The sequence below is a fragment of the Pipistrellus kuhlii genome, unplaced genomic scaffold (genome assembly GCF_014108245.1).
Source record: "Pipistrellus kuhlii isolate mPipKuh1 unplaced genomic scaffold, mPipKuh1.p scaffold_m20_p_11, whole genome shotgun sequence".
Classification (NCBI taxonomy): Eukaryota; Metazoa; Chordata; class Mammalia; order Chiroptera; family Vespertilionidae; genus Pipistrellus; species Pipistrellus kuhlii.
Genome location: NW_023425416.1, coordinates 38,555,461 through 38,581,529, shown reverse-complemented (window position 1 = coordinate 38,581,529; position 26,069 = coordinate 38,555,461). Strand labels below are relative to the sequence as shown.

Sequence of the window (26,069 nt, the reverse complement as noted above, 5' to 3'; positions counted from 1 at the left end):
AGCAGTAAGTCAAACTGATGATGTTGACTACTGCTCTAGAAACTCTCACCAAGCCTAAGAGTACAGTTGACCTAAGGGGAAGCTCACATCTCAAATGGAGCCCTCTTCCCATCACCAAAAGGAAATAATGGGGCCAAGTCTAAAGAAGTGCTAAGATGCACAAAATGAAGTTTAGAGGGTCTAAGAAATGAATACATGCCTAAGGCATGGTTCACCATTCATCCCATTCACCCAAGAGGCTTTCATAAAAAGTCACAACCCGGAAATTCTGATTCATTTGCTACTGAATAGAAAAGGAATGCGATGCAAAGGTTTACCTATTAAAAAGCAATACATGGCAAATGACTAAAAACAACCTCAAGTACCATCAGTGGGAAGATAGATAAGTAACTTGGGTGCATTTGCGTATTGAAATACTCTTGCAACTGGCCAAACACACACAAAAAAAGGAAACTCTACAAATTGCTGTAAAGTATATTGTTAAGGGGGGAGATGAGCTGGTGCAGAACAGTGCTAGTCTATGCTACCACTGGGAAAAAATAAGTATGTCTCCATTTGAATAAAATACTTCCAGAAACTCCATAAGAAACTGATAATATTGGTTGTGTCTAAGAAAAGGAATTCAGTGGCTGGGAAAGGAAAAGAACAAAGATTTTCCTTTTTTTATTCTTGAGTTTTGAACCATGTACATTTCTTACTTACTCTTAAAAATAAATAATTGTCTTAGAAATATACCAAGAGAAGGAGGGAGTCCGGGGAAGGAGGGAAGAAGACCAGGTCATGGAAAAGCAGCACCTGCAATGATTTCCTAAAACACACGCACACACATACATACCACATGTAAATATAATAAACACAATCCAGTCAGGCAAAAGAGATTGGAAATGCAGAGGTCACTGCACAAGAGGACTGGTAGAGAGCTCAGACCTCAGAATTCACTTAGTTATAAATGATGGCAAATCCTTACAGCAATTGTAGTTATAAAATGAATGTCAAGTGTATAACAACATAATGTTGAATATACAAGCATACATATAGATAGAAAAGATTGTTTACCTAAATCTCAAAGCCTGCTGTCAAAACTTAGTGACTGTATTAATTAATTCATCCAACCAGTTTCTATGTATCCAACATCTGTGTCTGTGTCCCTGTGCTGGGCACTGAGGACACAGAGTGAGAGAGACGAGTACTCACCCTATCATGACACTTCCACTCCAGCTAATTCTCTCTTTAGCAATAGTCTACATAAGCTATTTTGTTTCTTAGGTTGGATAGGAGAGGAAACTTATGTATATAGTTTAAAGCCATGAAAATAATCTTTAATGGCAGATATTTTCTGAAATACTAATACAATGGAAATATATCACACACAAGCAAAAAAGAAGAAAACAAAAAGGAAAGAAAAAAGAAGTAAAGTCATAAAATGAGACAGCAGAATCAAGACCAAATGTAATACGTGACTATTATTACTATATAAAATAGGTTGCTATATTATATAACTCTACTATTTGGTCAAATTCTCAGTTAAAACATTTGAATTTTAAGAATTAAATAGTGCAATAAAAATAGAAGAAAAAGTGAAAAAGCTTGTAGAGTATTTCCAAGGATAAATGTCAGAGGTAACTCTCTTCAATGCTATGAAGATTGAGGGAGGCAAGGAAGCTATAGAAGAAAGGTTTGAAGCTAGCCGGGGTTGGTTCATGAAGTTTAAGAAGAGATGTCATTTCAATAACATAAAAATAAAAAGGTGAAGCAGCAAGTGCTGATGTAGAACCTGTAGCAATTACCCTGAGAATCAAGCTAAGATAACAAATGAATGTGGTTACTAAACAACAGATGCTTAACGTAGACAAAACAGCCTTATATTGCAAGAAGATGGCATCTTGGCCTTTCATAGCTAGAGAGGAGAAGTCCATGCCTGGGTTCAAAGTCAATACCTGGTTCAAAGCTTGTTAGGGGCTTACTCAGCTGGTGACTTTGAGTCCAGTGGTCATTTACCATTCTGAAAATCCTAGGGCCCTTAAGGATGATGCTAAAACGACTATGCTTGTGCTCTGTAAATGGAACAACAAAGCCTGAATGAGAGCACATCTGTTTACAACATAGTTGTTGAATATTTTAAACCCACTATTGAGACCCACTACTCAAGAGAAAAAAAAAATCCTTTCAAAATATTACTACTGAAGTAGCCCAAAATTTCAAAGTATTACTAACTTTATTTTAAAATCTACAGTCTGACCTCTGTGACCCAGAAACCCCACTCCTGTGTGTACAGGCTTGACAGAAATGCAATACAGATGTTCACCAAGGAACATATTCAAGAATATTTATGCAAGCTCTATACATAATAACCCAAACTAAAAACAACCAAAGTGTTGTCTCCATCAGTAGTAGAATATATATTCTCACAATGGAATATTACACAGCAAGGATAACACACAGCCGAAACCGGTTTGGCTCAGTGGTAGAGCGTCAGTCTGCGGACTGAAAGGTCCCAGGTTCGATTCCGGTCAGGGGCATGTACATTGGTTGCGGGCACATCCCCGATAGGGGGTGTGCAAGAGGCAGCTGGTTGGTGTTTCTCTCTCATCGGCATTTCTAGCTCTCTATCTCTCTCCCTTCCTCTCTGTAAAAAATCAATAAAATATATTTTTTTAAAAAAGAAAGAAATTTCTTTAAAAATAAATAAATAAAAATTTATTATTAAAAAAAACCGATAACACACAAATACAATTAGGCACAACGGTATGAGTGAATATCTCAATGAATGAAAAATCCAAACACAAAGAACACACTGTAATATTTCATTTATATAAAATTTTAAAATCACTTACAAAACTGAGGTCTAACAGAAATAGAGATCTCACCATACCACTTACTAGTAATTGAGCTCTCAAGTCCTTTCTTCCACCACTTATACCTCCTTAGCCTCCCTTTTAATCTTTTTGAGCCTGTTGACTCAACTGCACACTTTTCTTTTTTAATATACTTTTATTTATTAAGAGTATATTAGAGAAGATGGGAGAGAAAGAAAGAGAAACATCAATGATGAGAGAGAATCATTGATTGCTGCCTCCCACATCTCCCTCCTCCCTTCTCCCCTTCCAATGAAGATCAAGCCCAAAACCTGGGCATGTGCCCTTGACTGGAATCAAACCTGGGAATCTTCAATCCACAAGCCAATGCTCTATCCACTTAGCCAAACCAGCTAGGATTACACTTTTCTCAGTTTAGTGTGGGGATTAAGCCCACAGTGTATTTATATCCTACTCTGCAACTTGGAAGTGGCCTGACTTAAAGTAGCTTACCTTTCTATGCCTCAGTTTACTCATCTATAAAATATTATTAATAAATTATAGTTCTGCCTGGCTGCTGTGATTCAATGGTTGAGCATTGGCCCATGAACCAAGAGGTCACTGGTTCAATTCCCAGTCAGGACGCATGCATGGGTTGGGGGCTCAATCCTCAGTAGAATGCCTGCAGGAAGCAGCTGATCCATATTTCTATCTCTCCCTCTCCTTTTCTCTCTCTCTCAAATCAATAAAATAAAATATTTTTTAAAAATTATAATTCTGCCCAACCCAGTTTGGCTCAATGGATAGAGCAGGGGACTGAGGGTTCTGGGTTTGATTCACATCAAGGGCACATGCCCAGGTTGCAGACTCCATCCACAATAGGGGGCATGCAGGAGGCAGCCAATCAATGATTCTCTCTCATCATTGAAGTTTCTGTCTCTCCTTTCCTCTAAAATCAATAAAAATAGATTTTTAAAAAATTATAGTTCCTACTTCATATGGTTGTGAGGAGTAAATGTAACAGCATTGAGAGTAGAGAGCTCTTTGGATGACATGTGCTTACATTAATTCTATGACTCACCTTTTAATTTATGGAAATTCAGATTCAGTCTGCAATCAATGGGGTCTTACAGCTATTCTTCAGGTGGCAAGTGTGACATAGTTGTTACTACTTGTGCTTACAGCTTTTCTTCCCTGTGTGTGCATGAGTGAAATATGAAAATATTTTGTCCAAATAAGCAGTTCCTTCAATAAGCACAAAAATTAAAGTTTTAGAAGGAAGCTTTTCCCCCCTTAGTGGACATATGAAAGGATAGCTTCTTTGATTTGTGACAATGTCCTTATGAAATACCTCATGAAGTTGCTGTTCAAAGCTTTCCGGCAATATTCAATTTTTAAAATATTCTCATGCATTGTTTGATTTTTAAATTATGTTTAAAAGTCAGTCATTAAAAGTAGGTCTTTTCCAGTGATCTTCCAAGCGTCCCTAGGAATTGGGCCATTGAAAGACTTCCCAGGGATGCACTGCACTGTGACCAGATGCTCAGCTCTCACCTGCTTCCTTCTGTTCCTAAAACGCCTTTCTCCCTCTCCACTGCCAACCCCAGAGCACCAGCAAACACGGAACCTAGGCAAAGGGGATTCCTTCAGGTCTTCTGCCTGCCGCCTCCCCATCCCTATCTGAGCTCAAATGTCAATTCTTCAGAAAGACCTCCACCAACCCCCAAGTCCATGAGCCCAGTGGTTCTCCAGCTTTGCTGTGTATTGGAATTATCTAGGGATCTTTAAGTAATACTGATGCCTGGGTCTCATTCTCAAAAATTGCGCTTCCGTTGTCCCAGGACACTACTTGGGCATGAAATTCTAACCTGCAGCCAAGATTGGGAACCATTGCATCATCCTGTTTGGTGATGTTCTGATATTATTCTCTTCATTGGTGGTTTGAATTGTTGTCTGTATCTCCCACTAGCTCTCGAGAGCATGGAGTCTTGTCCTGGTCAACATCGTGGATCCTGGATCCCAGCTACCCCGCCCCCAGCTAAGAACTGAGCCTCATTGCACCACGTTTGAAAGAGAAGAGTAGGCAGTTTAGGCTTCTTCACTGAGTCTGCCATTGAACCTGGAGGGAATTCAGAAAGTACTTCAGGTCCTGTACCTCCTTGGGCCTTTGGCAACAGGCGATTCCTGGCTCTCTTACTCCACCTCATCCCCGCCCCTCGCTTCGGAGCCTGGTGGGATGCTAATGGAGATGACTGTCCCCTCCAGGTCCCCCTTTGATCAGCTAGGGGCCTGTCTGGCAGATCGCTCCCCCGCCCATGAGCCCCGGGAGCACAGAGCAGGGTCTGAGAGCTTGTTTACCTGCTTCTGGGGTCTCAGAGGACAAACAATGAGGGTCGCAAAGAAAGGAAAACTCCCACAGGGAGGACCCCAAGGGGTTCTGCGCACGTGAGGCAAGGGGGCGCTGTGCCTTTTGCCGCACCAGCCTCTCCTCTCTCCCGAGGGTCGCTCGCAAGGGCGCAGAGCAACTGGAGACCAGCCTGCAGAGGACCTAGGCACAGCTGCAGAGAAAGCCCCCAGAGCACCCTTATCAGCTATGTCAGCTTTTCCCGACAATCGGGCCGCACCCCGGATGTGCTGAGCCAGCAAAAACTCCGAAGTTTCCTGGAACTGATCTCAAGTTGTATTTTAAGTGGCAAACGCAGGGTGGTGAGCGGTGTGTATAACCCCGTGCAATGGGTGGAGGGACCGATAAGGAGACTCAGGTGCATATACTTACTTGCTGGCACAAACGTTTCATAAACCCTGGAAGTACGAGAAGTTAATCCTGGTTGCTAGCCGGGGCTGAGGCGCGCGCGAGACGTCGCAACCTGGTGCCTTTTTGAGTTATCCAAGCCTGTGCAATATGTAAATGTGTGTTAAGCACATGCGATTTCCTATTATATTTTATAGTGGATGGTGTTATATATAGCATGTTCTATTATGAAAGATGCATGAATTGTATATTATTATATATAGCACCACACAATATATTGTATAGCCCACATATATCTCTGGCTGGTAGAGTTCAAGTATAAATTAGCCTCTGCCTTCTACCTAAAGTACAGAGAGAAAGACTCGCGGCGTGACAAGGCAAAGAGACAGGGCCAGCGGGAATATGTGGGCACCCTCCACCCCGTATATTTTCACTGAAGACAGCAGCGCGGTTGCGGGGATGGGGCGGAGGGAAACCGGAACGCGGGACTGGACAAGCGCATCCTGAGCGCGTTTGGAGTCCTAAGCCCACAACCGGCAACGCAGGGAACTCTGCCCCGGAGAGACCCTGGCCCGGGTGCAGACGCCTTGGTTCCAGCCCCAGGCTGGAGGGGCGCTTTTGGGCTCAGGCCTCCTGCCAGGGCGTGGCTGGGATGGCCGTGCACACGGTGCGCGATCGGAACCCCGCAAGACTCCCCAGAGGAGGATTGGCTCCTCTGAAGGCGAGCGCGGTGCCGGGGGTGCGGCCGAAGAGGCCGAGCGCATTGGAGGAGCGATCCGGGGCACTGTCTCGCGTTCCCGTCTGTCCATCCTCAATCCAAAGGCTTACAGAGGGGAAAAGAGCCCCCAAGGTCCTCCACACCCCACCCTGGAGCGCGTGGACGGACCGGGAAAGCGAGACGAGAAAGAGCAACTCCGCGGGCATCCGGGGGAGAGCTGGCTGTTGCTTCGCCGCAGCTCCCTCTGCCCGGCGCCCAGGGATAAAGTCCAGGGCCCGGAGTTTCCTATTAAAGGTTTTAAAGTCCCAGGGAGAGTTCGCCGCCTCCCCAGCTTCCCGTTCCGCTCGGACCCGCTACCTTCAAATTGTATGCCCTCCCTCGGCCAGGGTTCTCTCATCTGTGAAATAGGGATGATTCAAAAGTACCTTCCACCTGAGGGGGTCATGGAGGTTTAAATGAGATCGTGTATGTCTAGGGCTCTGGTCAGCTCTAGCTTGTAGAGACGTCTCCCTCCCCTCGCCCCCATGATGGTTATCCCAAGCAAGAAGGACCAGATTTCAGAAGTCCAGCGTCCTCCAAAGAGACTCCCTGGAAAGCTACAGCGGCTGCAGATGGGCACTCGGTTCTGACACCTGCCCGGGAGCCTTCCCAGGTATAGACAACCACGCGCTCCATCCCATTCACACGTACTTAACCCTTCACCCGGGCCCCAAGGTCAGGCCGCCCCTTCAAACCCCCGGGCCACCATTCTCAGCTGGTGCCCTTGGGCCAAGGCCTTCACTTCTCCACGCCTCTCCTTACCCTTCTGTGAAATGGGATGATAACAGTATAGTGTGCTGGTTTGGAAGGAAAGAACCTGGCCTAGATAGTCAGCTGCTGCTGCTTTTATTATTCCCCTCCTTTGGCTGTGGATTCTAGAATAAACTCTATTGGGGAGGGGAGGAGGAGGATCAGCCTCAAATGAATGCAGAGATGATCCCAGCTGCTTTTTGCTCCCCGTTGAGCCTCTGGCCTGTGCGCCCCTCATAATCCCTGGGGGGAGGGGGTTCCTCCCGGCCCCTGCGGAGCCGTTATGCACACCTGGGAGACCTGGGAGCCTTGGGCTGGCGGGCCTCCTCCGGACTCCCCTGAATAGCGTCCCTCCGTGGCTGATCTTGCTCTGCCCTTGTCCTGTCACTTTTCAGAAGCCGCCCCTGCCGGTCCAGACGGCGTCTTTTTCGGGACCCCCGGGTCAGGGTGCCTTCTCCCGGAGCGAACAGCCCTGCAGGAGGCTTCTGACTATTCACTTAACTCGGTCCCCGTCGAGCGTTTAACCTCATAGGGAGAAGAACAAAACCTGAGCTAAATACCCTATTTTCTCTGCCTTTGACGAGCAAGCCGCCGGAAAGGCAGAATCCCAGCGGGGGGGAGGGAGGGCGGGAGGCCTGGGAAAAACAGAATGCTAATGGCAGCCTGCAGGGGGCGGAAGGGGCGCCGGAGCTGGGGCACCCGGCCGCCTCCCTTTGAAATGCACCTTCCCACCCGCTTCTCGGGGAGAGGGCCCTGGATTTCCTTCCCTCCTGGAGAAGGAGAGAGAAGCTGATGGAACACTAGGGTCTGTCTCCCTCTCAGGTTCTAACGGACTCGCTCCGGCTTCGTGTTGCCTTTGACCTGTTTGGCCTCCCCACGTCAGATTGGACATACCTGGGTTCCTCATTGAATCCCAGTATCTTACAAAAAAGGGGGGGGGGGAGGGGAAAGAGCTCTATGCAAGAGTGATGGTAGGAATAGAAAGGACTAGAGACCTTCCTCTGTGCCAGGCGCTGCCCTAATTGATGTTGTGCTATTATGACATTGGGCATTGGGGACAGAGATGCTAGGAGCTTACCCAGACCCACAAAACTAGGAAAAGAGAGTCCCAAATACCTACAATCCTCTCTACAACCTTCTGCTTTTCTCTTGGGGGGGGGGGGTCTGTGGGGGCGGGGTGGTCTGAAAAGAGAGTTTAAGGAATGATCTCTTTGGTCTCTATCATGTTGACTTTCCTTCCCTCTCATTCTCTCATCCTTGGTTATCTCATGGGCTTAATTCCTTCTGCTGAGTAATTCCTCAACCCAGACTGCCCCTTTCCTCCCTTCTCACACGGGGCCTTGACTCTAAGATTCCAGCTCCCTGTCATATGGGAGCCTTGCTCAACAGGGTTGGATTCTGTCCCCCTGTCAGGTGGACATCCTGCTCCACCTGTGTCCTGAGGGTGCCTTTGGTGGAAGCATTAATGTCCAAAGGCTCTGCCAAGTCTGAGAGTGATGTGCCAATGGTACACGTTCTGGAAAGCACACGAAAAGCCAAGCCATAATGTAAGAACGTGGGGTTAGGAAAGGTCTAAAGGAGATTTTTTTAATCTTAAAAATATATATTTTTAAAAACCAATGAAAATGCCCATTCTATCAACTTAGGAAAATCTGTTTCTTTTTTCTTTTCACTCCAGCCTTCATGATGGGAAAGCCTGACACCTAACACTGTCCTGGGGCTATTTTAACTGTTCTAAAATTTATTAACCCTTTTCTTTCCATGAACAACCCAGCTGCTAAGCAGCAGGCCTTCCAAGGTGCAAAGTAAGCAAGACAGGTGAGCCCAGCATAACTCTTCCATGGTTTAACGCAGCAGCAGTTAGCAAGCATTCCCATAAATTACTCTTGAGAGTAATTCACTTCATTTACTTTGCTTCATGTGGCTTTTCTTGTTATTTATGGGCAGTATGTACTCCCATTAATATGATGATGATGATGATGATCATAATCAGTTAAATCCAGGAATTCACTTGCAGTTTCAAAACTACTTGCATAAAAAAAAATTCTTGATTCTTCTTAACAAAGGTTCATTTTCTTAAAATAAGCAACTTTTGGTGTGTTTATTATCTTTCATCCCAGGATTCCCCCACCTTCTCATATTCTAACAGTGAGCAACAATTGCATTCAGCCTTCTAAAACTAAGTCTTGATAGCTAAGATCATTGTAAATTAGTCTTTTCTGTTTGGAAAAAAAATACAGTGGATTTAATATAGCCCTTTGCCTCACACATCCGTGGGCCTGGTGATTTTCTCTCTTTCTTTCCTTCTTTCTTTCTTTCTTTCTTTCTTTCTTTCTTTCTTTCTTTCTTTCTTTCTTTTATTTAAGCAGGTAGTCAGTCCATTTTAGTGTCACAGTGACATATGCATGCTTATAAAAATGAAACTGGGCTGATGGGAGTATCTTGCTGTTGTCAGCAGAATCAACATGACTTGTCTTTGCAAAAAATGTTTTATCTTACGGGACATTTTCTTTCTTTCAAGAAAAAAAAAGTGAAACTCGAACAACCTTACAGTGAGGAAAGCTCCTTCCCCTTCGGGAAAGCGCAGTGGAGGTGGCAGATCTGGCCATCGGAGAACAAAGGGCCAAAGAGCGAACCCGAGATGGTGAAATAAAACGTTAACATCAACAAAGAAAAGGCCATAGATAAATAGTAAAAGGACCAACTCGCCACAAAAAACCCATTGACGTTTTCCCAGAGTCCAGGCGAAGCGCTGGTGACCGGTTAATGTTGGAATGTTTTCCTAGGGTTAAAAGGAGAACCGGCAGCAAGTCTGCTCGGAGTTTACAAAGTGTTTGAATAACACGGACAGTGTTTGGATAACACATTTTTAGTGGGGGTGAAAATAATAGAATTTATTGGGACATTTATATAGGCCCCCTTGGTTGTGTGTGTGGTGGGGGTGGGTGGGAGGGATATAAACTATATATCATTGCACTCATCTATAACTCACCACTGTAATGCATCCATGCATGTATGTATGTATTTGATGTGTAATAGACCTGTAATAGCCAAATGCTTCTCAGTTTTGCTTTTAAAGGAGGAGTGCCCTCCCAGTAGTTATCTTTGGGGAGGGGGAGGGGTAAGAGTTCACCTGGCCAGGTTGGCCATCCCTGTTTGTCATCAGGGCGAGACAGTGGCATAAAGTTGGTATTCTTGCTTGAGACAACAGGGCAGAGATTCCTAATGGGCTCACACACAGGCATTGCCTGGGGCTCATTGTAGCCAGCAGAGGGTCCTGCTTGCTCCATCTCTGGCTGAGAGGTGCAAGAGTTGAGTTAATCCAGCCAGCATTTGGGTCTGGGCTCCGAGGGGTCCCCACGCTTCCTCCCCAATGTTGATGTTTTTGTTCAATGTATTCCACTACACTGTCAGTTGAGCCACATAAAACCAGGCACCTTTCCATAAATGTCTCATTTGGGTTTCATGAAGCCCAGGGTGTAATTGAAATCAAACAGCAAACAGGCTGGAGGGCCCTGGTATTCGCCCACCCAGTCTAAGGAGGGTGCTGCCTGACGTGTTCCCTGAAGCCGCTGCCTTCCACTGCTTTTCGGTTTCTCTTCTGGAAAAGAGCGTTGGTTGTTTTTTATTTTAAAGTGCAGCCGGGACACATGAAAATAATGTTCATGTCTCTTTCCTTGGTTATAAGTATTAATAAAACTGAGCCAGCCAAAGGAGAGCGCATTCCAAGGAGGAAATCCCAGATTTGCTCCTCTACAACGCTGTAGGCACTGAGACTTGTATATCCTATCTGTAACAATGAAAACGTAATTAGTCAATTAATACGGAAGAACCATTAAATGAGATGCCTTTATCTCGACGCAGTCAAGAAAAAAAATTCTTTAACTGAAACAGTTCTTTTCATTATGTTTTTTTTAAAAAAGGTATTGTAACATCTTACAAAATGTGATCTAAGTGATGTGTATATTTTTCATGTTCTGAAAAGCCTGCGTTCCAGGACGGTTTTGTAGGGCCTGCATGCTGATTCTTTCTCATTGTTTCTCCATCTGTGAAATGGGTTGAAGTTTGAGTGAATCAATAGATGCGTTGGAGAGGTGAGGAGAGAGAAGCTGCAGCTTCTTGCCCCCAGAATCAGCATGGGTCCTGCTTACACATATCACATCCGTGTATGTTTCGCTGTATATTTCATCAGGAGGAAGCGCCAGACCCGCGCGCTCTTTAGCGCTCGCTCTCAGGCTGGAATCAGATCAGCACGTTGTGCTGTGGCGGGGGGGACAGCTGGGCCGCGTTACGTGCGCCAGAGTGGGCCTGAGCGGCGCCTGTTGCCTGCGATGGCGCTCTGCCACCGCAGCGCTCCCCTGGCCGCCTCCAAAGCAATCGGAAGGAGCACCGAGGCTTCCTCTCTCGCTGCGACAAAGCGCTACGCGGCTCTCCACCCCAGGCCACCCAACCTCCAAGGGAGATCGGAGCGCACCCCTGCTTTTTCAGCAAGCATCCCGAAACTCTAGGGTAACGTGGGGGAGCCTACGAGTGGTTTCCAGGGTCCCCTAGCCCTGGTCCACGTCCGCAAGCCACCCCAGCCGCGCGCCCCTTCCTCTTTCCTAGCTCTCGCGTCCCAGTCGCGGACTCTCCACTTTGAAAGTGTGCAGAAGCACAGAGGATTTGGAGAGTACAACTCTCCCGGCTTTCCTTGGGTCCACATACAACAAAAGCCGGGCGGTGGGAGCGCAGAGAGCCACGCCAAACCTGAACGAGGCTTGTGGGACGCGGTGCCAGGGGCGCAGGGCTGAGTGCGCGTGGGGGACAGCTTTCCTGGGGGCTGCACCCGGGATGCTCGGCCCCGGGCCTCCGAGGTCCTTGTGCCAACCCACCCGTTTCCCTTGCTCCCTCCCCCTGGCTGGGCCGTGACCCCGAAAACCTGCGCGCGCGCTCGCTTTTCACCGCCGCCAAACGCCGGTCCAAGCCCAGGAGCAGCCCAGTTGCCTTAAGGACCAACCGACTGGCACTTTAACCCAGAAGTGCCGGTTTTGGCGCTGCTGTGGTTGGAACCTGGGTTCAAGCCGGTCTGCCCTGGCGTGTGGGAGCTCCGCACACCCCGCGGCCGCCTCATCTGTTGCGGGCGCAGAGTTTCCCGTGTGATCGTGTTCGGCTGGGGAAGCAGAGCCCCGGCATCTCAGCCGGAAAATGCGCTCCCGGAGCGGCTGCAGGCAGCGGCTGTAATTGCTTATTAACGGCGGCGAGCATTCAGGCTTCTCCGGCTCAGCCGGGAGACGTGCCCCATCCCCCGTAATAACAACGAAGCATCTAGGATGGCACCGCTCTGGACTCTGCGGTCCTCAGGAACTCAGGGGAGACGCAGGCAGCTGGGGCAAAGGGTCTCCATTTGGTATCAAACTGATTATGTCACTAATTATTCCCCCTCTGCGTCGTGCCGCGGAGGAGAGGCTCGGGGAATCGGGGAATCGGAACCGCGGGGCGGCGGGCGAACCTTTGTTTAGATGCTTCTGGCCCAGCCGAAGATGGGGCGGGGGCAGGATCTGGGGTGCAGGGGAGCTGGGAGGCTAGGACTTTAAATGGCAGCGGGTGAGTGCCTGCCTCCTGAAGGCAGGCGGGTTGGCGTGGGGAGGAGGGTGTTCCCAGTGTCCACCTTGCAGAGGCTTCTGCTGCACCAGCTGAGCGCGCTGGCTCTCCAGGGTGGCACTGCGCACCCGCCGGCCTGACCCCAGAAGCCGAGCGCGAGGTTCCTCCCACAAGCCCTTCCCGCGGCGGGAAAGGACGGGGCCAAAGCAAAGTGTTGCGTGTGGGCTGGAGGCCCGGGAGCCTTCCGCCATCCAGAGGAACGTGTACCTGAGGTGACAGCCCTGGAGAGGGGGAGAGAGTTCCCCCTTGGGCCTCTCTTCAGCTCTCCAGCTTCTCCCCCTCAGGGACAGGGGCCTCCCAGCAAGCCAGCTTGCAGAGCCTTCTCCCTCCCTTCCTCCCTCCCGGCCTCTGAAACCTGCATTTTTCTCTCCAAGCGCTGGACCCCGCTACGGGGACCCCAAGACATGTTCCCCTAAATGCAGCGAAAGACATCAGAATTGATCCTCGCAGCAGGGCAGAGTCTCAAAAAAGAAAAAAAAAAGATAAGAAAGGAAGAAAGGAACGAAGGAGAGAAGAAAGAAAGAAAGAAAGAAAGAAAGAAAGAAAGGGAAAAAGAAAGGAAGGGAGGAAGGAAGGAAGGAAGGAAGGAAGGAAGGAAGGAAGGAAGGAAGGAAGGAATCAGACTAAAGGAAAAGAAAGTTGCAGGCGACTTGATCCAATTAGTACATGCCTAATTGAATTAGTGTCACCTCCATCAGCCAATAGGCGGGTCCTGGGGCCGAGGGGCCGCGAAACCCCTCCCTGGCAGCACGTATATAAAGCAGCCAATGACAGCCTGCAAGTTTCCAAAGTGGTCAACCTGACCGGTAGCTGGGCAGCCGCGGAGGGCGGAGGGGCTATCGCCGGCGGGTGGATGGGAACAGAGAGCCGCGTCCTCTCCTTACAGGGCCTGAGCGGGGGAGGAGCTGGGGGTCCGGGGCGGCCAGCAGGACCGCTAAGAGCACCAGGGCGCTTCTCCATCCATCTCACCTCCCGCCCTACAGGCTCAGCGCGCTTTCCCTGCGGAAAGGACGCTGGGCTGCGCGCGCGAGGGTGCCCCCGCCGCCCCCGTGTCGCCAGGTGGGTCGCCCCGACCCCGGAGGGAGGGGAAGTCACCTTCCCCTCGGAAGAGGGCGCTGGCTCCCCCATCCAGCCTTTATAATAAGGCCTCGGGAGGAGGAGAGGCAGCCTCGCCGTCTGCGCTCCGTAAAGCATGCAGCTAGGGGAGCAGCTTCTGGTGAGCGCGGTGAACCTGCCCGGCGCGCACTTCTACCCGCTGGAGAGCGCGCGGGGCGGCGGGGGCGGGCCGGCCAGTCACCTCCCCGGCGCCACCCCCTCGCCCCAGAGGCTGGACTTGGACAAGGCACCTAAGAAGTTCCCGGGCGGCCTCTCGTGCGAGGCGGGGAGCGGGGAGCCCGCGGCGGCCGGCGCGGGGGCGCCCGCGGTCATGCTCAGCGACGCGGACGCCGCCGGGGACGCCTTCGCCAGCACCGCGGCGGCCGTGGCCAAGCCGGGGGCCCCGGACGGCCGCAAGGGCTCCCCCTGCGGGGAAGAGGAGCTCCCCTCCGCCGCCACGGCAGCCGCCACGGCGCGGTACTCCATGGACAGCCTGGGCTCGGAGCGCTACTACCTGCAGTCCCCCGCGCCGCAGGGCTCCGAGCTGGCCGCGCCCTGCTCGCTCTTCCCCTACCAGGCGGCGGCCGGGGCGCCCCACGGACCCGTGTACCCGGCTCCCAACGGGGCGCGCTATCCCTACGGCTCCATGCTGCCCTCCGGCGGCTTCCCCGCCGCCGTGTGCCCGCCCGGGAGGGCGCAGTTCGGCCCGGGAGCCAGCGCGGGCGGCGGCGGCGCGGGTGCGGGCGGCGGGGGAGGCGGCCCCGGAGCCTATCCGTACGGCCAGGGGGCTCCCCTCTACGGGCCGTACCCCGGGGCGGCGGCGGCGGCGGGTGCGTGCGGAGGCTGGGGGAGCCTGGAGGTGTCCGGATCCAGTTTACGCGCGCACGTCTACCTGTGCAACCGGCCCCTGTGGCTCAAATTCCACCGGCACCAGACGGAGATGATCATCACGAAACAGGGCAGGTGAGTGCGGCGCGGAGGGGGCGCGGGGCACTGGGGGGGACCGTGACGGTGTGGCCCGCAGAGGGGCCGGGGATGCCCTTTGCTTGGAAAAGTGTTTTTTCCGAGCGCGCAGTAAGCGGAGATGTTGCATCTCCAGTTCCTCGTCCCTCCCCTCTGCTCACGGGCGGCTTGTGCGGGGTGTACGGTTACGGCTGCCTCCTCCCTCCCGTTACCCTTACCTGGATGGAGGAGGAGGCGGCGGAAATGGAAACTGAAGCTTGTCCACAAAGCTGGATTTACGAGACGCTGCTAGACCGACCGAGAGGACCGGGATGGGGAAGGGGGGCGGAGGCGCATGGGTTGCCCCCCTGAGCGCAGTAGATGGGCTCCCGCCGTTTTAGGCGCCAGGGTCTCCATGGGGCACCTCCGGAGGATGGAGGTGGCTGGTGAGGCAGGTCTTGGAGCCAGAGCTGGCCGGGGTTGGGGGTGAGAAAGTTCTGATGCACATCCAATGGCTCACAGCGATTACTTCTGCGCAAAGGGGCAGAGGGCGAGGGACTCTCAGAGGGGACTTTCAGCCTTACCAGTGGAATTGGAAAAAGACATTTTCACATCATGGAAGAAAAAATGAACGAGCGCCTTAAAAACTTGAAAACTGGAGTGGGGAGAGGACACAGAAGCACGTGACCGTGGGGCAAATCATTTTAGACAAGAGATGTCCGTAGAGTTGCCAACTCAAAACTATTTTGCATAGTGAGGGCCTCTTTCCCGGGATTCTGTTCACTCTGTAGATTTCTAAACGTCTAACTCCGACCCTGCCCCAGGTGCCGGGGAACCTGGCCGAGCACAGGCCTGCGCTCGGGGTGGTGATTAAATCGCTTCTCCCGGCTCTGTTCCCTCCAGGCGCATGTTCCCCTTCCTGAGCTTCAACATAAACGGACTCAACCCTGCCGCCCACTACAACGTGTTCGTGGAAGTGGTGCTGGCCGACCCCAACCACTGGCGCTTCCAGGGGGGCAAGTGGGTGACCTGCGGCAAAGCCGACAATAACATGCAGGGTGAGGAGAGAGGAGGCCCTGGCAGGGGTTAAGGGGGAGCAGGTGGGGAACCCCTGTCATAAGCCTTTCCCCCCCACCTGGAACCTAGAGGTGTTAGCATGAGTTTCTTTGTCTTGAGCGTTTGGCTGAAAGAGGAAGTTGCTAAGTCAGATTTCTTGCTTACCAACATACAGAGCTTTAACCATAACCCTACTGCAGCCCCCCAATGTCTACATTTTAGTAAAGAATTGTCACAAACTCTCCCGGGGACAAGGGCTCCTGGCATGCCAATGTTCACTTGAGAAAGCCTTCTCAAGGTTGAATCCCACCCATGAAAATGCAACCATTTCCATCAGATGGTGCCCTGAACTATAAGAAGCATCCCCTGTTGCCTCCATCTTTTTATTTTGAGGTCCTGTTAAGATGAGCACCTTGTCAAGGAAGGCCTGGGAACTCGGGGGCTCTGGAGGGGGTGTGGTGGGGTGCATTGCTGGAGTCTCATGGTCTCCATTGGCCTTTCTCAGTAAGCAGCTCCTGCTGGGGAGGTCTGTGCTGTAAATCCCGCTCTTAAACCTTGCCCATAGATATTAAGACAGCCATCCCTCCTCCGCTCCATTTGTAAACAGCGCTCTGTGCTTAGGTTCTGTGTTTTTGTTTCATTTTCTCTTAGGCAACAAAATGTACGTCCACCCAGAGTCTCCTAATACCGGTTCCCACTGGATGAGACAGGAGATTTCCTTTGGGAAATTAAAACTCACCAACAACAAAGGCGCCAATAACAACAACACTCAGGTAGAGGGACAGAGGGTATGTCTTCTGGCCAGGGATCTCTTCTCTAACAAGTTCCCATACTCTTCACTGGTTTTACCTGTTTACTCGCCTATTTCTAAGCTTTTTTTTTCTTTTTCTTCCCTTTGACCTTTCTCATTCTTACTTTCACACTGGATTTCAATAACAGTGAGTTGATTCTTAGGGACAGAAATACTGACATCTTTGGGGGACTTAGGACACCGAGAGGAAAGAGTGCTTTTGAAACATGCATGCCCAGCTCTTTTTGGTTACAGAAGTGGCGATGATCAGGTGTTAAATAGGAAAAAGGTAGCTGTTGGTTAAAAACGGCAATAGGAAAAACGTAGCCTTCGATGGGGAGCAGGCAGGTGTCCCGTTGCAAAATATGCAGTTTGTTGAAGTCTGCTTCTGCTGAACCTTTAAAAGACTGTTTAGATTTGGCCCTTCTGTTCCTGTGCCACCTCCAGATGATAGTCCTGCAATCTCTACACAAGTACCAGCCGCGGCTGCACATTGTGGAAGTGACGGAGGACGGCGTGGAGGACTTGAACGAGCCCTCCAAGACCCAGACCTTTACCTTCTCAGAGACGCAGTTCATTGCCGTGACGGCCTACCAAAACACTGACGTGAGTGTCCCCAAGGTCCCCCGACCCGGGCGAGCCAGGCCCAGCGCGCTAAGGCACTCAACAACCATCTCTCTCCCCTTATCCAGATAACGCAGCTCAAGATTGACCACAACCCCTTTGCCAAAGGCTTCAGGGACAACTACGATTCGTAAGTGCTGCTTTGGTCCATGTTTGCGTGTTACCTGGGAGCAGGAAATCATAATCAGCCACTTTCCTAGGAACATATTCTGGGAAAAAGCTTTCATATTTGAGGCTTTCTGTTTTTTATTTTTACTTTTTTTTCCCCCCCTGCCCGGACTAACCTTGCTTTAGAATTTTTCACAGAGGGCTTTTGTTCATTTCTAAAGAAATGTAAAGGACTTTAAAAGGAGGAGCATTTTTCTCTTTAACATTTGAGTGGCGAGTTGACATTTTCATAATCTGCATTTACATATCTTTCTGTGTAATCCCAACTTTTTTACCTTCTCAGGAGCGAGTATTACTGTTACCTCCCCCCCTTTTGCTTTTACATAAGAAAAACCTGAGGCTGAGAGGATGTAATTTTCACATCAACAACAAGGCTCTGCAAATGCCTTTTAAATGTGGCCTTCCTCCCACCACACGGACCAGGGAGAGTTGTTGCTCAGATCCCAGAATCTGCAAAGGTGGACTTCCTATAGTTTAAATACTTACTACCCAGGAAGGAACTTTTGCTTATATGGTGGGAAATTTTCCCTCTGGAACCAGGAGTCCAAGTTCAGACGAGCCAGGCCATCTCCTGCCTCTGTGCCTCCATACCAACAGAGCAGTTACGTTTTCATTCCTGGGAATTTGGTTTGTTTGGGGGTCACCACCAGGGTTATTTTTATTTTTAAGTGTTTTTCTTTATATTGTAGCATGTACACCGCTTCCGAAAATGACAGGTTAACTCCATCTCCCACGGATTCTCCTAGATCCCATCAGATTGTCCCTGGAGGTCGGTATGGCGTCCAGTCCTTCTTCCCGGAGCCCTTTGTCAACACTTTACCTCAAGCCCGCTATTATAACGGCGAGAGAACCGTGCCGCAGACCAACGGCCTCCTTTCGCCCCAACAGAACGAAGAGGTGGCCAACCCTCCCCAGCGGTGGCTTGTCACGCCTGTCCAGCAGCCTGGGACCAACAAACTAGACATCGGCTCCTATGAGTCCGAATATCCGTCCAGCACCTTGCTCCCCTATGGCATTAAGTCCTTGCCCCTCCAGACGTCCCACGCCCTGGGGTATTACCCCGACCCAGCCTTCCCTGCAATGGCAGGGTGGGGAGGTCGAGGCTCCTATCAGAGGAAGATGGCCGCCTCTGGGCTCCCATGGACCTCCAGAACCAGCCCCCCTGTGTTCTCCGAAGACCAGCTCTCCAAGGAGAAAGTCAAAGAAGAAATGAGCTCTTCTTGGATAGAGACTCCCCCTTCCATCAAGTCCCTGGATTCCAACGATTCGGGGGTGTACACGGGCGCTTGCAAGCGAAGGCGGCTGTCCCCCAGCTCATCCAGCAATGAGAATTCTCCCTCCATTAAGTGTGAGGACATGAACGCCGAAGAGTACAACAAAGACACCTCCAAAGGCATGGGGGGATATTATGCTTTTTACACAACTCCCTAAGAGCGGTTTTGACCTCGTCAGAATGAGCTAAGTTTCTTTGCAGATGAACGTGGTGGTGTTTTTTGTTGTCTTCTCTGCCTAGGTTGCCAAAAAGATGTTTGCCTTCCACCTTGATGCATCCTGTTCTGTGCAATTCTCTAAAAGAAGGTGCCAAAGCTTTTTTGATTGCTGCAGGTAATGGAAACGAGCCTAGCATTTTATTTTTTTATTTTTTTTTCTTTCTGAAATACAGTTCACGGAGGACTCGGAAGGGTTTTAAAAATCAGAAGGTTGTTCAAGGTTCTGGATTTATTTATTGGAAACACTAAAAACATTCAGAGAATGGGGCTGCGAAGGCGGAGTGCTGAGCGCTATCCGATGAGTTGCAAGCTTTGGTTCTTGTTTCTGTTTTTTAAAATCTGTGAGCCTCTAGAAGCCCCGGATCGGTAAGGGATTTTGCTTCTAGAAGAGAAGGAAGGGCTGGTCTGTAAGCTTCAACAGGGGACTTTCTGCTGTGACCTTCTGCTAGGGACAAAAGATGTGAGGCCTGGGAGGCAAGAAAAAATTTTGTAAACAAAGGTATTGGTCTTAGTGAGTTGGATTCCTCCAGGCTTACAGCACAAGCCATGTCCGCCCTGGCTCAGGATTGCCTCCTGGCTAGGCCTCTGCTATGTGCCCGGATGGATGTCTCAAAAGACTCAGGAGAGGACAAGGGATGGAATCACCTCCCCCTACCCCCAAAACTAAAGAAGAAAAAAAATGAACGAAAGAGAAACATTTAAAGAGTATAGTTTGTGTGCTTAGATAAACTGTAGAATAATGTGGAATATATTATTGTACAAATAGTCTACCTATGTGTCTGCGATGATGTAAACTTGGTGCTTCGGCTTTTGTACAGAATGTGCAGATCACCTAGCAACAGCTGCAGAGGTGGGGGGAGGGTCGTTTTCTCTCCCCATCCCCACCCGTATTGGGGACTATACTGTTTACTTTTTAGCTAGTTCAGAATGTATTCAGCGACTCCGTACTTAACTTGAACCGTGTCTAAGGGAAAAATGCCCATTCCATCCTCTTCCCCAACTTGGTAATGTGAAGAAAGTAAAACTCGATGCCACAGCTCATATAGGCTTTTTAGAGACCTTGGATTTTAATGTACAGCCGTAGTCATTTTTTTAATAAACGTGGTTCATTAAGGGAGCAGGCATAGCTCTCTGTCTTCTGTACTCTGGCCTTTCGAGGGAAGATCTAATTTTGCTTTTTGCCTTCCACCCTTCTCCTGCGTGGACACTTGTTTCACCAACCCCTCTCCCTGCCATGGAAGGCTCTGGAACCTCTTAAGTGGACACTGTAGTCATGAGGAGTGGGGGGTGGGATGCTTTTTATTTATTTATTATTATTATTATTTAACCCTCAAACATGAATGGGGTTATTTCCTCTAGGAAGTGTGGACAATGGGTATGGGGGTTGGGCTGGGGGTGGAGGTTGCCCAGATGCAAGATTGCCTACACCAGGGCTCATGCAAACCCGGAGAACCTCGCGCCCCAGGCGTCCTAAGCTTACTTTGGGGTCACCCGTCCCTTACCCACGTGGGCTCCCCGGGAACCCCCGAGGCCCTTTGAGCGCCCACGAGTTCCTGGCAGGCGCGGAGCGGCGCAGAGCTCACCGCCCCCAGCCCAGCGCCCGCTCCACCTGCGGCTTCTGCGCGGAGCCCGCGGCTGAGCTCCTCGGCGGCTGCGGCCCAGCCCGGGCTCCCTGCGGGCAGCCAGACGCCTCCACACGAGGATCCCAGGCCTCCCGCCCCTCTGCGCCGAGCTCCGTGTATTTGGCGCTGTCCCTCCCCCGGGAGGGCGGAGGCTGCCCTGTCCCCCCTGCCCTGTCCCCCGGCTGAGCCCTGGATCTGCCCAAGAGTTAAACCGTGGATGGGGTGGAGGGCCCTTTGTCCCCCGCCAGACGTCCCGCCAGGTCCCGCCAGGTTTATCAGCAGACGGCTTCGGGCCCCGCTGGCAACCCTTCCCGCCCCCTCCTGACCCTCCCGGGGTAAAGGTCTGGCCGGGAGGGTCCTTCTGCCGGGCTCACCGCGGCGCGGAAATGCAGCTGCTAAGAGGATTAGCTGCTGGGAGGCTAGCCATCCGCCGGGACCTCCCCCCTTCCGCGTCCAATTAAGGCCGCTGGGAGCTCGGACCTCGCCTCTCCCCGGTGTCCCATCCCCTCTCCCGGTGTGTCCCCCCCCACCCCCACCCTGCAAGGCCCCAAGTTCTGCCGGTGACCTTGGGAGCTCAGACTCCAGCGCCGCTTCTCCGACCGACTGACCATGCAGGTTAAAAGTGCTTTGTCCCAAAGCCGCCTGATCTGGGAGACAAAGCCTTGAAGTTTGGTTTATGTGTGTGTGTGTGTGTGTTACTTTTTTATTTTTTTAAATTTTATTGATTTTTCACAGAGAGGAAGGGAGAGGGATAGAGAACTAGAAACGTCGATGAGAGAGAGACATGGTCCAGCTGCCTCCTGCACACTCCACACCGGGGATGTGCCCGCAACCAAGGTACACCAAGGTACATGCCCCTGACCGGAATCGAACCCTGGACCTTTCAGTCCGCTGGCCAACGCTCTATCCACTGAGCCAAATAGGTTTCGGCTATTTTTTTTAAAGCTATTTATTGTGCTTTCATTGCCAAGTGCATTTCACAGGACACTTTTGCTACCACTTCAAACACAGGCATCCTTCTATCACTAAAATGAAAATGATCTCAAAGATTTTTTTTTTTTGGGGGGGAAGCTAACTAACAGTGAACCAGTCATGTTTGTATTTTGGATGAATTTAGACCCCTCACCTGGCCTATGTCCCCGCCTCGTCCCCCCTTCCCCCATCCCCAAGGAGCAGCGGGGGGGGGGGGGGGGAGGTTGGGAGATGCTGAGGAATGTCCACGCGGCGCCCTGCGGCCCTGCCCTCTCCATCCACGCCGGGCCGGGCCGGTGCGGGCCCCCGTCTACTTCTCGAACCCCGAACACGTTCGCACCGTGTACAGCGAGAAGCACCTGGCACTTGTGAAAAGTCCCTCACCGTGTTTAATCGAAACGTTCGTGGCTGAGTGGCCCCAATTAACACCTTGTGATAAGGCATTCCTGAGACAGAGTGTCAGACACCAAATTGTGAAGAGATGTATCTAATTAATCCTCCTAAGGATGACACCGATAAACAAGCCTCCATTTAAATAAAGATCAAGGGCGCGGCGCCGGCGTGTTTACCTTCGCCGGCCGGGTCCCCGCCTCCCGGCGCGCGGCTCCGAGGCCTCGGCCTGGGGGTCGGCCGGCTCCGCCGAGGTCCGCTTCCTCTCCGGCGCTGCCCCGGACAAAAAAAAAAAAAAAAAAAAAAAAAATACACCAAAACAAGCCCATAAGCCGCAAGAATAGAGAAAAACCAAGGGCCCAAAGGAGCTGACCCTAAGCTGGAAATGCCATTTGCCCTTTTCCAACACGTGTCCTGTGCATCGCCACTTTGGGGTGGTTAGGGTAAAAAAAAAAAAAGTCCACAGGTAGACCTTGGAAATCTTTCTTGCTTTGGGGGAGAACTGGAAGCTGGACCTTCCTCCAACCCCCTGCCCCGCCTTGGCACGAGTGTGCCACCCCCATCCCACCCCCGCCAGGGTCCCAGGATTCCCCCTCCCCCCCCTCCTAGGCGCTGAAGCTGAGAATTGCAGGGATGTAGGGCAGCTGTCCTGGGATTGGGGAGGCGGGGGAAAAGGCCGGGACAGCCGGACCAGAAATCGGGGGGGGGGGGGGGGGGCGGGGGAGAACAGCAGCGCACTAGCGCGCCCAGGTCCCGTCTGCACCGGGGCCGGGGCCGGGGTTTGGAGCCCGAGGGGGGCGGGGGAGGGGGAGTCCGCGGAGCCGTGGAGGCTCCAGACCAGCGTCTGGTCCTAGCGCCCTTCCTCTGCAGACTCCGAGGGTCAACTTTAAACCCCTTCCTTCCTTCTGGAGCAAAGAGGGGTGTGTGTGTGTGTGTGTGTGTGATGCAGGTTATTTGCAAATTATGCAGGTGTCGTGGAAATGCTCTGCATAAACACATCTCCGCACATCTCTCTTGATTGTAATCGAAATCGAGCCCCAGTGGAGACAAAACTTAAAACCACTCCTTTTCCACTCCCCTTTCCCGCCTGCCCCCCCCCCCCCCCGCGATGTCCCCCGCCGTGCTGCAAGCAGACCCCGAAAGTTTGGTTTCCACCTCGCGGAGATTTCGGCCTCATCAGAAGGCTCTTTTAATTTTTTTTTTTTTTCCAGAAGGCTCTTTTTAAAAAGCAGCTTGCAAAACTATGTTGGCGAGCCAGACAGAGTCCCATTCTATGGAACCCCCATCCTTCCATCCCTCCTCCCTCCAGTTCAGACTGTCTGGTCCGCGAACCGCGCAGGGCCAACTCGGGGGACCCTGAGGAGTCCATCCACCTGCGCCTGTCTCCGTGTGTGTGTGTGTGTGTGTGTGTGTGTGGGGGGGGTCGGGCTCCCTCCTACGACCTGCGGACACCTGGGCCCAGCGCATCCATTTGGGTCGGTCTCTCTCTCTCTCTCTCTCTCTCTCTCTCTCTCTCTCTCTCTCTCTCTCTCTCTCTCTCTCTCTCTCTCTCTCTCGAGTTCCCGCCCTGGTACGGAGTTCCTCTTCACCCCGCCCAGGAGCTGATCGGTTCGTATCAGCCAGAAGTTAAACTTTATTGAAGAAAAAAAAAAAATAGGGACTCTGATCTTGTTGACCACCGAATTTCTCCTTATTACGACTTAAAGGAAAAGTAAACGTCTCCTGGCCATCCATTTATCCCTCTCCCCGCTCTCTCCATCGGCCCTAGCTATCCCTTCGCGTCGCGGAGGTCGCGCACCCAGTTCACCGGGGTCAGGATGTAGTTGCGCGGATACGACGCAGGCCCTCAGCGATGCTCCCCAAGATCTCAGCTTCTGCTGGGTCCCAGACCCCAGCTTTAAACCCTCCCCTCGCCCTCCTCCACTCCTCCCCCCATTCCCGGCTCCTTCAAAATCCCGAAACGCCCTTTTACAAGCTCTTGTGGAGGCATCGAGGCTCGAATAGTAACTTCTGTCATTTTAGGCTCCACTCAGCTTGCCCTGCGCTGTGGGCGGGAAGGAGGACCCGGCGACCTGCCCTTGGCCTTGGCACTCTCGCAGTCTCCCTCCGCTGGCCGGCGAGCGGCCTTCGCCATCTGGTGGCCAGAACGAGTAAAGATCTCCCCAGCCTTTGCACGCTCTTGAGGTCCTGAAATAAGTCCTTTCTTCATCCCACTCCCCTGTTTCTTTCTAAAGCTTCTTGTTTGGGGAGGAACCGGGTTTGGAATTTTAGGACTTGAAGTTCTAGTCTCCGAGGCCGGGATTTACTAACTGCCATTGCTCCAAGCTTCTTGGATCAGTTCCTCATCCATGATATGTTGTTTCGAAGTAGTACCCTGGAGGAAGAAATGAGATCACAAACTTAACTGTGTTGTAAGTTGTTGAGTAGCTCCAAGTCTTAATAGGCATTATTAATCACTAATTTTATAACGTGATTTGTGAAGCATTGGCAAATGGAAGACTTTTTAAATATTCATTTAAAAATGACAAAATTTCAAACATACAGGAAAGTAGGGAGCAACGGACCCCCATGTAGCTGTATTTCAGCTCAACAACCTACAACTCCTGACCACTCTTGTTTCATTGAATAACCCCACCTCCTTCTTTCCACCACAAATCACAGAAATCCCTAATCCAGTTATTTCCATGTATAGCCCTAAAAAATTATTTCAAAAATATATCATTGCTTACACATTTTAAATATTTATATACTTTAAAATATATAAAGTTTTTGTTGTTTTCTTGTTTGTTGTACTGTTGGTCTGTTTGGATCAAGTCCCACACTTCTGGTTGATTCTCTGAATCTAGATATCTTCCTGTTGCTCCCCTTTTCTATTTTTCCCAGCAATTTATTGAAGATGTCTGAGCATTTATTCTGTCTAGTTTTCCAAGTTCTGGATTTTGCTGATTGCATTTCTATAGTGATAGTAAACATCACCCTCTGACCCTTGTATTCCCCACAAAGTGGTAATTATATATGAAGATTTAATCTGATTCATTTCTATATTTTGGGCAATGATATTCATACATAGAGGCCCATGCATGAAAATTCATGCACTGGAGGGAGGGTCCCTCAGCCAGGCCTGGCCCCTCTCACAGGCTGGGAGCCTTCAGGGGTGGGAGGCAACCTGGCCATCAGGGGAAGGTGACACCCCATCACACCTCTGCTGCTGCCACTGCCAGCAGTGCAAGCCGTGGCTGGCCCCGGTTACTTGAGCCTTGGCTTGCCTGAGCTTCAGGCATCATCTGGGCAGCCTCCATCCGAGGCTTCCCTGTGCCTCAGGCAAGCCCTGGGCAGCTGGGGGACGGGGGGCCGAGGGGAATGGCCCTCTGGAGGCAGGCGTGCAGAGCAGCGGGGCCCACCTGGGGGAGGGCCCAGCCTTGCCACGCGCCTGCTGCCCCGGTGGGGCTGAGGGAACTGGGTACCACCATCTTGTGGCTGTGGGCACCACCATCTTTTAGAGTAGGGCATTCAATTAGCATATTCCCTTGTTATTGGCTGTCATCTTTGCAATGGTATGAGGGTCAATTAGCATATTCCCTCTTTATTAGATTGGTAGTCTTCCATCAGGAGGCCCATGATGTCTGGTCGTCTCTTCTTAGAGCATGCCATTGTGCACTGATGATTGTCAACTATAATAGATCCATTATTTCATTAGGGGCTTGACAAAGAAGGTAAATTTCAGTGCAGCTATTATTATCAACACACTCATGAGAAAGTTGTACTTGATGACACTTTGTTTTCCTAACCTGTTTTTGTTTTGTTTTGTTTTTTTAGCTTTATTGAGATGTAATGGATATAACATTGTGTAAGATATCCAGAGAGATACGCCAATTTTCATTTATTCACTCATTTGTTGATGTACAGACAGGTTGTTTCCATATTTGGGCTATTGTGAAAACAGTTGTGATGAACATGGGGCACAGATACCTCTTTGAGATAGTGAGTCTCAATGACACTTTGAATGGGATTTTAAATTGAGTAACCCAAAAAGTCAGAGTCTCTGCTCTTCACATATTATCTCAGGGAAACAGCTGTGGCCCTCTGAGAAACATGGGTCATAGAAAAATCCAGTGAGATTGCACAAAGTACATTAATTGATAAGCTTTAGTGGATGACACACATTTATTGAAACAGTTTGCTATACACAAATTGCTAAGAAATCATATTAAACCAGTGCATAAAAG

At 50.6% G+C, this 26,069-nt stretch overlaps 1 protein-coding gene across 2 annotated transcripts; it reads left to right on the top strand.

The window, feature by feature from the left end:
* Positions 1–13,238: 13,238 nt before the first annotated feature.
* On the top strand, positions 13,239–19,976 carry EOMES (eomesodermin). 2 transcript variants are annotated; one of them, XM_036431655.2, is made up of 6 exons: positions 13,239–14,752; positions 15,635–15,789; positions 16,439–16,560; positions 17,025–17,183; positions 17,270–17,331; positions 18,116–19,976. In XM_036431655.2, exons 1-6 carry the CDS (start codon positions 13,887–13,889, stop codon positions 18,798–18,800), a joined length of 2,049 nt encoding a protein of 682 aa, XP_036287548.1. In that variant the 5' UTR covers positions 13,239–13,886; the 3' UTR covers positions 18,801–19,976. The 2 variants fall into 2 exon arrangements, with proteins under 2 accessions (XP_036287548.1, XP_036287547.1); XM_036431654.2 differs by having other exon boundaries at positions 18,059–19,976.
* Positions 19,977–26,069: the final 6,093 nt, after the last annotated feature.